The sequence below is a fragment of the Tupaia chinensis genome, unplaced genomic scaffold (genome assembly GCF_000334495.1).
Source record: "Tupaia chinensis unplaced genomic scaffold, TupChi_1.0 Scaffold000086_1, whole genome shotgun sequence".
Lineage (NCBI taxonomy): Eukaryota > Metazoa > Chordata > Mammalia > Scandentia > Tupaiidae > Tupaia > Tupaia belangeri.
The window spans coordinates 5,645,078-5,657,143 of NW_006159548.1; the positions used below are offsets into that span (position 1 = coordinate 5,645,078).

Consider the following 12,066-nt stretch of genomic DNA (forward strand, 5'->3'; position numbering starts at 1 on the left):
CCATTCTCCTCTCAGAATTTTGGTTATGCACCCCCTCCGCGCCCCCCCCCCCACGCCTGGTGTGTTTAAGCTTCTGGATCTGGGACTCGAATCGTAGTCGACTATGTGGGAGTCCAGCAATGTAACCATTATGCCATCCACTGGTCCCTGAATGTGTAGCTCTAACGGCTTCTGGTTATGTGTCTATAAACTGACCTCTTCAACTGAGGTTGCCAAGCAGACGTATGTAGCTGTGCACCATACAAATAGAAAATAGTGGGAAAAAGAGGAATTATTATTTTATTTGTGGCAACCCAAATAAAAACCCTAGTTTTTAATTCATGAACAGAGTACAGGTTTGTATTTAGTTCACTCAAATATTTTGCCAGATTCTGTGCGAGGTGATTGGGATTCAAAGATAAATAAGATATACATACTGTCCTTGAGAAATCTATCGTACAGTGCACGAGATGATAACAGTGACCACTGAGAAATCTATCGTGCAGTGCACGAGATAACAGTGACCACTGAGAAATCTATCGTGCAGTGCACGAGATAGTAACAGTGACCACTGAGGAATCTATCGTGCAGTGCACGAGATAACAGTGACCACTGAGAAATCTATCGTGCAGTGCACGAGATAGTATCAGTGACCACTGAGAAATCTATCTTGCAGTGCACGAGATAACAGTGACCACTGTTTGTTGAAGGCCTGATAGCTGATGGACGCAGGCTAATGAGGGCTTTCCCCATACTCATTATGTGACTTACCCTCACAGCAATCCTGCAATTAATATATTATTTCTTCTACTCTGACCTCAGATTTTAAATGAAAAAAAAAAAAAAAAATCGAGGCTGAGAAATGGCAAGTAAGGCGTCCATGCCTAGTAGTGGAAATAGGATTTCCGGCTTCGAATCAGGGTTAATTACCTTCAGCACTTTGCTGCTTGTGGTCTGGGAGCTATGCACCTTTTAGAGATGTGGTCGGCCTTTTCAGGTGTATATGACTGTAACGTAATTTAGAGGAGCCCAAGCAAATAAGGAATTGATTGATTCTTAGGATTGGAGCAGGATGTCTGGACCCAGAGACTCAAGAATGTTTTAAGGCCCTCGTGTGTGTGTCTGCCTGTCTCTGTCTCTTAGCTCTGCAAACCTTTTTCGGTTGCTTTATTTTCAGATAGGATTCTCCATAGGACTAAAAGGGTAATTGTAGCAAGTCCAAGCCAGTACTATCCTTAGAGCTTATGGTTTTAGAGAAAGAAAGATTCTTTTTTTTCTTCTTCTTTTCTTGAGTACACCGAGTGCTAGGTTTAGATCACCTGTTTACCCTTTGGGCTGAAAATAGAAAATTAGTTCTACTCAAGCCCTTTGGAAAAGGGAGAGGGTGTCCCCAGAGGAAAAGAAGTGATATTTGCCATTATGTATTTATCGTATACAAGTATTTTGCTCATGATATTTCAAATTCGGCCAACAGTCTTGAGGGTTAGAGGAAATCTAGCGAAGAATATTGTTTAAAGCCTGAAGTTCCGTCTAGTCCTTCAACGTCACATTCGTTTTTCTTTCCTCTGCCCCATGTTCAGATAAATGTGTTACAGGCACGATCTTCCCCACACTACCCTCTCGTAAATATGTCACAGCTGAGACGTGTTAGCAATAGGAATGCCATACACTTCCTGCATGGAAAACATGTCCTAAGTTGGTTAGGAGAGATTGACGGAGTACGAGAGGGTGGGAATAGTGAAGTGACAGAAAATGTTACAGTATCTTACTTGAAGAGTCTCACTCTCCTTTTTCTTTGAAGGTGAAGGCTGATATGTTAGACATGGCAGATAATGTATTTGATGATGAATACCTGAAATGCACTGACAGGATGGAAAGCAAATACGTTCCCCAACTGCTCAAGGATGAGAAAGCAGGCCTTCAGCTCTTAGAGACCGTGTGGGAAAATGCAAGAGCCAAATGGGAAGCTCGGAAGACTCAGCTCTTTCTCCCGGTGAATTTCAAGGATAACCACGGGATTGCCCTGATAGCGTACGTTTCTGAAGCTCAGGAGCAAACTCCATTTTACCATCTGTTCAACGAAGCTGTGAAAACGGCTGGCCAATCCCGGAAAGATTATATCTACGGCTTCCAGTTTAAAGCTTTTCATTTTTACCTGACCAGAGCCCTGCAGTTGCTGAGAAGACCCTGTGAGGACAGTTACAAAAACGTGGTGTACGGAACAAGCCAGGACACCTCGTTTACGTTCGGAGGGCTAAGCCAAGCCAGGCTTGGCCATTTTACCTTGGCGTATTCGGCCAGACCTCAGGCCGTTACTGACCAGGACACCGTGTTAGCCATCCATACGTGCTATGGCGTTTCCACTGAAAACTTTTCTGATAAAGAAAGTGAAAGAAGTATTTTAATACCCCTGAGTGAGATTTTTCAGGTGTCATGGGACGGTTCTGGCAGTAACCTTATGCTTCAAAGCACAAACAAGACCTGCAGCCATTTCGAGTGTGCATTTTTAGGCGGTAAGTGTCTCTGTTCTGTCTCTGCTTGTCTGCGAGCGAGGGAGTGGGCTTCTTAGGCACAGGGAGAATCCAGGCAAGGAGAGGAAAAGAGATTTAAAAGGAGAAATGTTGTCGGCAGTTTCCGGTCTATCTCCTTTCATGTAATTTAATTTTTTTCAAAATAATACATTTACGATTACATTACAAGCTTAAACAAGGAAATAATTCTATAAGACAGTGGTTCTCAGCCATTTTTTCCCTGCAGAGTTATTTGGCAACAGTCAGAAATGTTTTTGGCCATCACAACTGGGAAAGGGGGGGGTTACTGCTGGCATAATGGATGGAGTCCAGGGACATCGCTTAAATAGTACAGGACAGTCCCCCACAAGAAAGTTCTGGTCAAGAATGTCAGTAGTGCTGCTGTTAATTCTTTTAGCTCTTTTCTGGTGCGTACCATCATGTTTCTAGGTAAATAATGTGCTTCAGTGGGGTTCTTCTTGATTCTTTAAATTTTTGGACACAATCGATTGCCTTCCCACTGTAGAGAATGAGGTTCTTAATTACTTTCAGGAGTAAGTAACGGAAAGGCTGACTGACGGTCTTCATTGAGGAAGTCTAGAGGTAGGCCGTCCATGGTTCGTGCAGCGCTTGTCTGTATCGTCAGTAGCTCAGGCTCTTGGTGGCTCTCTGTCCCATCGCTCACATAGCATGTTGGCGTGTTGATTCATGTCTGCGGCCGTTAGAGCTCTAGGCATCAGCCCATGTCTGAGACAGCAAGAAAGGAAGGAGGATGTCAGGCAAGTCTACCTGTTTAATAAGGAAAGTAAACGCTTTCCCAGAAGCACTTAGGAGACTTCTCCTTAGAGGTCATCGATGAGAACAGTTTCTTGGTCACCCATAGCGACAAGAGAAACGGGGGAAGGGGGTAATTAGCTTCTCCAGCCCAGTTGTGTAGGGAGACCAGGGAGAGGACGTTAGAAATGACAGTAGGGACAGCTCTGTGGTGCAGAGGAGCCTCCTGCTCAAGTGAAACTGGATCCACGAGGGTGACAGGGAATTCAGTTTCCTTGTTGACCTGTGCATGCCCGGCATGTGTGCCCACAGTCCCAGCTGGCTGGGAAGGCTGGGGTGATCACGGCAATGAGAGTTTGTTGAGGGTTCATATCTCTTTCCTGCACTTTCTCTTTTTCTCTTTCACTGTATCTCACTCTCACGGGAAAAAAAAAACAAACATAAATAAGAAAGAAATGATTTAAACCCAAACTGTTTGATCACTGCCACCATCTTCCCCAACACATGCTTTCCCCCCTGCCTGTTCTCCCTGTGTAGCAAAGACTGGTCAGGACTGAGACAAAGAGTGTTTTTCTATGCCAAAGGACCTCTTTTACCCCACGGCTACTGTGTGATTTATTTTTCCTTCCTTGGTCTTTTATATCCCATCAGTAATTCCCCTCCATATCCTTGGACAGAAATATAAACCTCGTCTCAGTACATTCAGACACGTTGGCTACTCTCTCACTCCCGTTTTGTCTTCTGGGGTTCCGCCATCATCCTACTCTGTGCTATGCCTTGGGCCTGCCGAATGTCCACAATCTCTCCTCACTACCATTCTGCGGCTTCGCTTCTTCCCGATGAATGAGCCTCTATTTCTGAGATTTGCAACTCTTTCCTGAATTACTCCTTTGTTTGGGGGAATGGGGGTGGGGGTTCTATAAGTTTTCTGAGAAAAGGTACAGTGAGGCACATTTTCCAAGACTTTGCGTATCTGAAATCTATACCTTTAAGCTATAGAATAATAATTTATGCATATTTGCATTTCTGTTTTTAAAATGTACTTTTCTTCAGAATTTTGAAGACGTTCCCCCAATGACCTCTAGTTTCTGGAGCTGCTATTGAAAAGTGTGAAGCCATTCTAATTATTATAACTTCAAATGAGGCCGCACGCTTTCTCTCTTTCTTAAATCTGGAAAGTGTAGGGTGTTTTTTTAACCTCCAGCATCCTGAAGTTTTATGGTGCTGTGGCTTGTTGTATATGAGTAGTGGGATCAGAAAGCCTTTTTTCCTTTGTCCTGTAAGAATGGACTCCTACTGATCTTCTAGCATTGTTTTTCTGTAATCTCCTAAAGGAGGAGCGACGGGTGTTTAACCACGCAACACTGCCTTTGGTAAATACGGTCCTTGATTGGTAAAGTGAGCCTGAGCTGGGAGGATTGTGAAAGAACTGTAAATATTTGTAGAGAGGCCATGGCTCGGCATTTCTAAACATGCTGTGACGTACCCGGGTGTTTTCCTGTAGAGCCCTGGAAGGACCACAGAGCCCTTGTACCAGTCTCATAGAGGTTCTCGTGATGTCCTCACCGAGATGTCCTCGCCGAGATGTGGCATGAGGCTACTAAGTAGGGAGACCTCTGCACCCACTCGCTCACTCTTGTGTCCCTGTACTTGAGCTGTTTGGGAAGCTAAAGAATAGCTCTAGGCTGCTGTGAGGATCTGCATGGAAGGAACCTCGTGAGGTTAGCTTCCTACCAAACAGTATTTCTTGTTACCTACCTTGCATTTTTCTGTAAAACTGAGTACATTGGTGGGCATTCCTAAACATGGTGTGACGTACCCGGGTGTTTTCCTGTAGAGCCCTGGAAGGACCACAGAGCCCTTGTACCAGTCTCATAGAGGTTCTCGTGATGTCCTCACCGAGATGTCCTCGCCGAGATGTGGCATGAGGCTACTAAGTAGGGAGACCTCTGCACCCACTCGCTCACTCTTGTGTCCCTGTACTTGAGCTGTTTGGGAAGCTAAAGAATAGCTCTAGGCTGCTGTGAGGATCTGCATGGAAGGAACCTCGTGAGGTTAGCTTCCTACCAAACAGTATTTCTTGTTACCTACCTTGCATTTTTCTGTAAAACTGAGTACATTGGTGAGGAGTTGGACTCTTTTAGGTCTTGAGATTGTCTAGCTGGGCCAGAAACCATTGTTGCTGAGTCAAGCCAAGGAAGAACTGAAGTAGGTTTCAGAAGTAGGGGATAGACTTTTAGACCTTGACTCAGTGTGGCCAAGGTACTGTGAGTCGAAAAGGCTGAGAAGGGAAATGCTGATAAGACATCCATTCCTGGTTGGGGGCAGTAGGGACTGACTCCTTTATAACTGGGTGACAAGTTATGTGGCCATTGAGGTGCCTAGGGGGCAAAATTTAAGGAAGTCTTCACTCTCAGGGCTGTATGCTTTAGCACCTGCACTTACATGAGCCTGAGTGGGAGAGCGCCTCCTTAAATTTTGATCTTTGGCCACCTTGGTTATCTCACCATAGTCCTGTATCTGAGTTGCAAGTGAATGAGACTAATTACTATTTCTTCTTGAGGGGGCAGATGAAGGGCTGGAGTGAATAAATTTGTGCTGAAAGAGAAAGTATTCATTCCCCTTCCAAATATACATTAGACACAACCAAAAACCAAGCCAGTTGGAACCATCTTACATGAGCTCATAGGAGCTGATTGTGGGCATGCGTGTCTTCTTCCCAGTTGCTTCTACATCACTGAAATTGGCCATGGTTCACTTACACCACGGGAATCAACAAACCCTGCAAACAAGGGTATCTCCCCCAACACACACACTATGCCTGTGAAGTTTTTTTTTTCCTTTCTTTCCCTTCCCTTCCTCAAGATAAGAGTGTACATTACATTAAATTTATAATTTGACCATTGTAAATGTGGTTTTTATACATTTAATATGTTGTGCAACCATCACTGTGTCATTCCAGAAAATTTTCATCACTCCAAAAAGAAATCCAGTACTCTCTTAACCCACATCTAAAAAAATGCCGGTCCTACGTCACCCCACACCCCCCCCCCCCCCTGTCCTCCAGCATCCCTGCCTCTAGAAACCACTGTTCTACTCTCTCCTTCTATGAGGTTAAATTTTTTAACTTCTCCATATAAGACCATGTGGTATTTCTCTCTGTGTCTGACTTATTTTACTCAACACAATGCGGCAAAATTCTGTTTCTAATGATTAAATAGCATTCTGTTGTATGTATGTATGTGTGTGTGTGTGTGCGTGTGTGTGTGTGTATACATATGTACTTATTTTTTCCCTGTAGGGCAGGTGTGCTCAACAGAGAGAGAGAGAGAGAGAGAGAGAGAGAGAGAGAGAAAGGGATAAATCACTCCCCAGGAAGGATGGCCACACCACAATCCCTTTTCTTTTCTCCTCTCGGGATTTTGGGGCACACATGCACATATTTAGCTTGTTTTTCCAGCCACTGGTCCAGGAATTGAACCAAGTTAGTTGGCCATATGGATCCAGCACTTTACCCACCACACCACCTGCTGGCCCTCATATGACATTTTTTTACCCGTTTCTGCTGATGGACACAGGTTGATTCCGTATCTTGGCTGCTGTGACTAGTGCTGCAGTAAACACTGGGCACAGGTATCTTCAGGGCATGCTGATTTCCTTCCCTTTGGGTGTGCCCAGTTGTGGGATCACTTGATCCTAAGGTAGTTCTATGTTTTGTGTTTGTTGTTTGTGTTTTAGGTTTTTTGCAGTAGGGTACATGGCACTCACCAGGATAGAGACAGTGAGAGGGAAAGTGAGAAGTCACCACCCAGTGGTTTGGCATGCTACAATCCCATCTCCTCCATTTTCCTCTTGGGATTTTGGGCACGCACACACACCTGGCATGATTTTCAAGCTTCCAGGTCTGTAACTCAAACTGTGGTCGGCCATGTGGGAGTCCAGCACCTTCACCACTGTGCCACCTGCTGACCCCAGGTAGTTCTATTTTTGGCTCTTTGAGGAACCTCCATATTATTTTCTATAATGGTTATACTAGTTTACATTCCCCATCAATAGGTAGGAATTCCCTTTCTCAACATCCTCGCCATTATATGTTAGTTTTTGCCTTTTTAATAATGATTATTCTAATTGGGGTGAAATGATAACTTATTCTCATTTTGATTTGCATTTTTCTGGTGATCAGTGAGGCTGAATATTTTTCCACATACTTTTTTTTTTTTTGAGGTTTTTGCCTTAGGGCACATGTGCTCAGCAGAGAGAGAGAGAGAGGGACAGACAGACATAGTTAGAGGCAAAGTGAGAAATTACCTCCCCCAGAGGGATGGCCACACCACAATCCCTTCTTCTCCTCTCCTCTCCTCTCCTCTCCTCTCCTCTCTTCCCCTCTCCTCCCCTCCCCTCCCCTGTTATGCATGCACATGTGCCTGGTGTGATTTTCAAGCCACGGGGTCCGGGACTTGAACCACAGTCAGCCACCTGGGAGTCCAGTGACATAACCGCTACACTATCTGCAGGTCCCTCTTTGCACATACTTTTCAGTCAGAGTCTGTTAAACTTTACAAGCCCATCACAGCCAGAAATTCCATTGCAGCTGGACTGACAGAAATACCTCTTTGGGTGCTCCAGTAGCTATTTGCCGAGTCATCAGTTATCTCAACAGCTCTGTTGCAGCACCTACAAGCCAAATTTAGCACTAGTGTTTGGTTGATGGGCAGAGCTGAGCAGTGGAGTCCAGACTCTCTGTGTTCATGGATGGTTGGTGACAAAACAAAGGGTGTGGAGCCTTTGGATTGATTCTGAATGAGCCCGGGCTCAGATGCCCACGTGAAGAGTCAGGGAGAAGAATGGAGTTAGGCAGAAGCTGTTCAGTAGCTTCATGTCCAAACCTGCCACAAGGGAGGTCTCTGTGGAGGCTCACCTGCATCTGTGTTTGGAGAACTGTCAGCCGCTGCACGGGAGTGTGTTGGTTTAATCCTAGACTAGAGTCCTCTGCTACCATCTAGAGATGACTAATGGGGTTGCAGGGTCAAAAATTCCCTGAAGGAATCCTTAAAGACAAGCTCTTAGAAACACTGTGAAGAACAAAATGGCCAGGGGCTGTTAAAAGCCCTACCCAGGAGGATAGTATGACAACCTTATCCTGTTGTAATTGTGAATAACTGTGACTCAGGATGAAAAAGGGCAACATTTCTAAAAGATTTTTAAATGTTTACTGTGCTAAATGTAGTATGTTAAACAGTCCTATCTTGGGTTGTAAACTTGCCTAATGATTATCAAGATAAATATGTGTTGTAGGTCTTACAAAAACCAGTTACCTAAACACTGTTTCAAAAAGTTTATTACAAAGTGAATAAAATATCAGTGTCTCATTAAATAATACAGTTCCTGGTGACTGGAGATACTAATCTTGTAGTAATCCAAGATAATGGGAATGAACTCTGAGTAAAGAATGGCAAACGCCTTCTTCCTCAAGAGAAAATGACCACAGGTTAACCATCTTTTTTTAAAATTTAATTTAATTTTTTTTTTAGAGATTTTTGCTATAGGGTGCATGTGCTCACCAGAGAGACAGAGATAGATAGAAAGCGAGAAATCCCAGGGGGGATGGCCACCTTCTCATCTAGTCACCTGTTGGGATTTTGGGCATATACACATTCACCTGGTGTGAGTCTTAAGCCACCAGGTCAGCAGATGGAGTAGCAGTTACCTCGCTGAACTCCCACATGGTTGACTGTGGTTCAAGTCCTGGACCCAGTGGCTTGAAACTCATGTCAGGTGAGTCTGTGTGAGTGCCCAAGATCCTAGGTGGAGAATGGAGGAGAAAGGATCAGAGTGTGGAGACTTCTCTTGGTTTTCAGTTAGATAGGCCTCTCCAGAGAGCATTCAGCAACATGGCAGCTTGTTTCATCCTAGCAAGCGAGAGAGCAGGAGAGAGCACAGAGAGTCACGGTCTTTTTCAGCCTAATTGCAGAAGTGATAGATCATAACATTGATTGCATTGTGCTTGCTGGAAGCGAGTCACTGGGTTCAGCTCACACTCAAGGGGAGAGTTATTCCACAAGGTATGAAACAATCATTGGGAACCATGTCAGAAGCTGCCTACCATAATTCCAAGCTAACCCATTAGTGTGTCATCTCCTTTGGAGGATGATTCAGATGGCTTTTTTCCATAATGAGTTCCTTTAGCAAAAACAGAAACAAACAGTTGTCTGTATATGGCAAGTCTATTCCTGAACTCTCTAGTCTGTTGCATTGATTTATTTGTTTTTATGCCGGCACCATATATATTGATTGAACTGTAGCTTTATTAAAACAACTTGAAATCAGGTATTATTCTGCATACTAGAATGTCTTCAATATTTTTTTTCTGTAATGTCTAGTTTGTCAGTAATTCCATTTGGTGTATTTTTTACCTCAGGATTTTCATCTCTAGAAGTTCAGTTTGGGTCTTTTTATAGCTTCTGTGTTGCTACTTATCACCTGTTAGGAGTAGTAATATTTGAATATCGTATCCTCTTTCCCAACCCCTGCCAAATTCATATGTTGAAACCCTAATCTTCACTGCAATGGTATTTGGAGGTGGGATCTTGGGGAAGTAATTTAGGTTGAGATGAGGTCGTGAGGGTTGACCCCACCATGATGGGAGTAGTGTTCTCATAAGTTGAGTTCTCTCTCCCCCACCATGTAAGGACATAGTGAGAAGGTGGCATCTACAGTCCAGAAGAGAGCCTTCACCAGTGACTGAATCTGCTGGCACCTTGGTCTTGGGCTTTCCAACTACAGAACTGTGAGAAAGAAATGTCTATTGTTTAAGCCACCTATGGTAACTTTGTATGGCAGCCTCAACTAAGACAATATGTTTAATCTTTTCTTTAGCCTTTGAACACATGGAATACGATTGTGATGAGTGTTTTAATGTACTTTTCTGATCATTCTAACATTTGTCAGTTTGGGGTTAGTATCAATAGATGGAGTTCTCTTGTCATTATGGATTGTATTTTATTGGCTATTTGCATGTCCAGTGACTTTTGATTGAGTGTCAAGCATTGCAAATCTTTTTAGTTTGCTAGATAATTTTGTATTTCTAAAAATAGTCTTGAACTTTGTTCTGGAACATAGTTATTTAAAAACAGTTTCATCCTTTTAGGACTTGCATTTTAGATTTTTTTTTTTTTTGGCAAAACCTGAGCCAATATAATAAAGAACTATTCTTCAATGTCAAGGCCATACCCTTCTGAATACTCTACCTAATGTCTATACGTTATAAGATATTCCACTCTGTATTTCCCTGTGGAATAGGAATTGTCATAGTCAAGGGATAGGTTTGATATAGAGAACCTTTAGGGTCTGAAGAGAGGATTCATTGGATGGGTGAATTTCCCCTAGTTTGTCTACTAATCACAGAATAGAATGATAAAGTGTTAACTTCTAGATAAGCCCTTGAAGGTTGTTTGAAGCCCACCGCTGCTGGGCCTGAAGTGGCCTTTTAGTAGAAGATACAGATAAGGAAGCTACACTTCAGAGAGGATAGGTGTTTATCAAAGGTCATACACCTGTTTGGTGACTGTACTATGAATACAAAAATACAATTTTCTGCAGTTTGCATCCTATTAGATTATGGGTCTGATAAACTAGAAGCTAACAGATTGGATTATCAATAGCCACAGACCAGTCAGACTCTTTACTAGGGGAGGTTACATCTAACTAATAAAGCTTTATTTTTGTGTTCCAGGACTGAAAACTGAACGCTGCGTTGAGAACCTAGGTAAGATATGCTTTAAAGCATTGTCTCTGTGATGGGAATTTTATCAGTGCTATTTCTCACACATGTAGGTCAAAGTCATTCTGCCAATGTAATGTCAGTGTTAGCCATCATTTTTCAAAGCTAAACTGGGATACTGTTCCTGAGTTTTCAGGTGGACAGCCCAGGAGCCTTCCACCCCAGCCTTACCCTGGCTATTCTTCAAATGTTGAATTGTCCTGGGCTTACAGGCAACTGCTCCCCACGCTTGCTGCCCACCTGTCCGTACAGGAGCTTCAGGACTCTGGCATGCCCCTGCATCGTCTACGGTTTCCTGCAGGGCTCCTATGCAAAGAGCTAGACTCCTGGTTCCTGTGTTTGATATCTCAGGAAATAATATTTGGGCGTCTAATGAAGGAATAGCGTGAATATAGCTTAAGGTGGGAGGATGAGTAATAGTCTGTTTTAGCTTCTTCAGAAAAAAATAGGAGTATATAATAATCTATCTTAGAGGACTGTGGGGAAGATTTGGGAAGGTGGGCAGGAAATTCTTAAGGGTATTCAGAAATAGGGACCAGCAGATGGCATAATGGTTATGTTGTTGGACTCCCACATAGTTGACCGTGGTTTGAGTTCCGGATCTGATGGCTTAAAAGTCATGGCGGATGTGGGTGCATGCGTGCCCAAGACCCTAGAGGAGAAGGGATTGCGGCATGGCCATCCCCCCCCCCAGGGGGGGGCATTTCTCACTTTCTGTCTCTCTCTGAGACACTCTATAGCAAATCTCTCTCTCTCTCATAAAAAAAAAAAAAAAAAAAAGGTCTTCAGAAAAAGTATTATCAAATAGGCCTAATAGATTTGAACCAAATGCACTGGACTGATGTATACTCTGGGTAGATCCTTTTTTAGTATTTCCTTTTTAAAAACAAGGGCCTCTTTCTAATTGTCTTTCTTGCTTTTCTGTTCATTCTTCTTCATGTAATTAAAGTGAATTCACACTCATTTGTGTTGTTTTTGTTTTTAATTTGCTAGACAGCACATGTGCTTGCTGGACAAGACAGA

At 43.3% G+C, this 12,066-nt stretch overlaps 1 protein-coding gene across 10 annotated transcripts in view; it reads left to right on the plus strand.

Annotated features, from left to right (window-relative positions):
* The window catches only part of ART3 (ADP-ribosyltransferase 3 (inactive)), a 75,986-nt gene that overhangs the window by 54,482 nt on the left and 9,438 nt on the right, over nucleotides 1–12,066 (plus strand). For all 10 annotated transcript variants that reach the window (XM_006142950.1, XM_006142957.1, XM_006142956.2 and 7 more), the window contains exons 3-4: nucleotides 1,781–2,492; nucleotides 10,996–11,028. In XM_006142950.1, coding sequence (XP_006143012.1) covers nucleotides 1,781–2,492; nucleotides 10,996–11,028 — 745 coding nt within the window. The remainder of the gene's footprint in view (nucleotides 1–1,780; nucleotides 2,493–10,995; nucleotides 11,029–12,066) is intronic.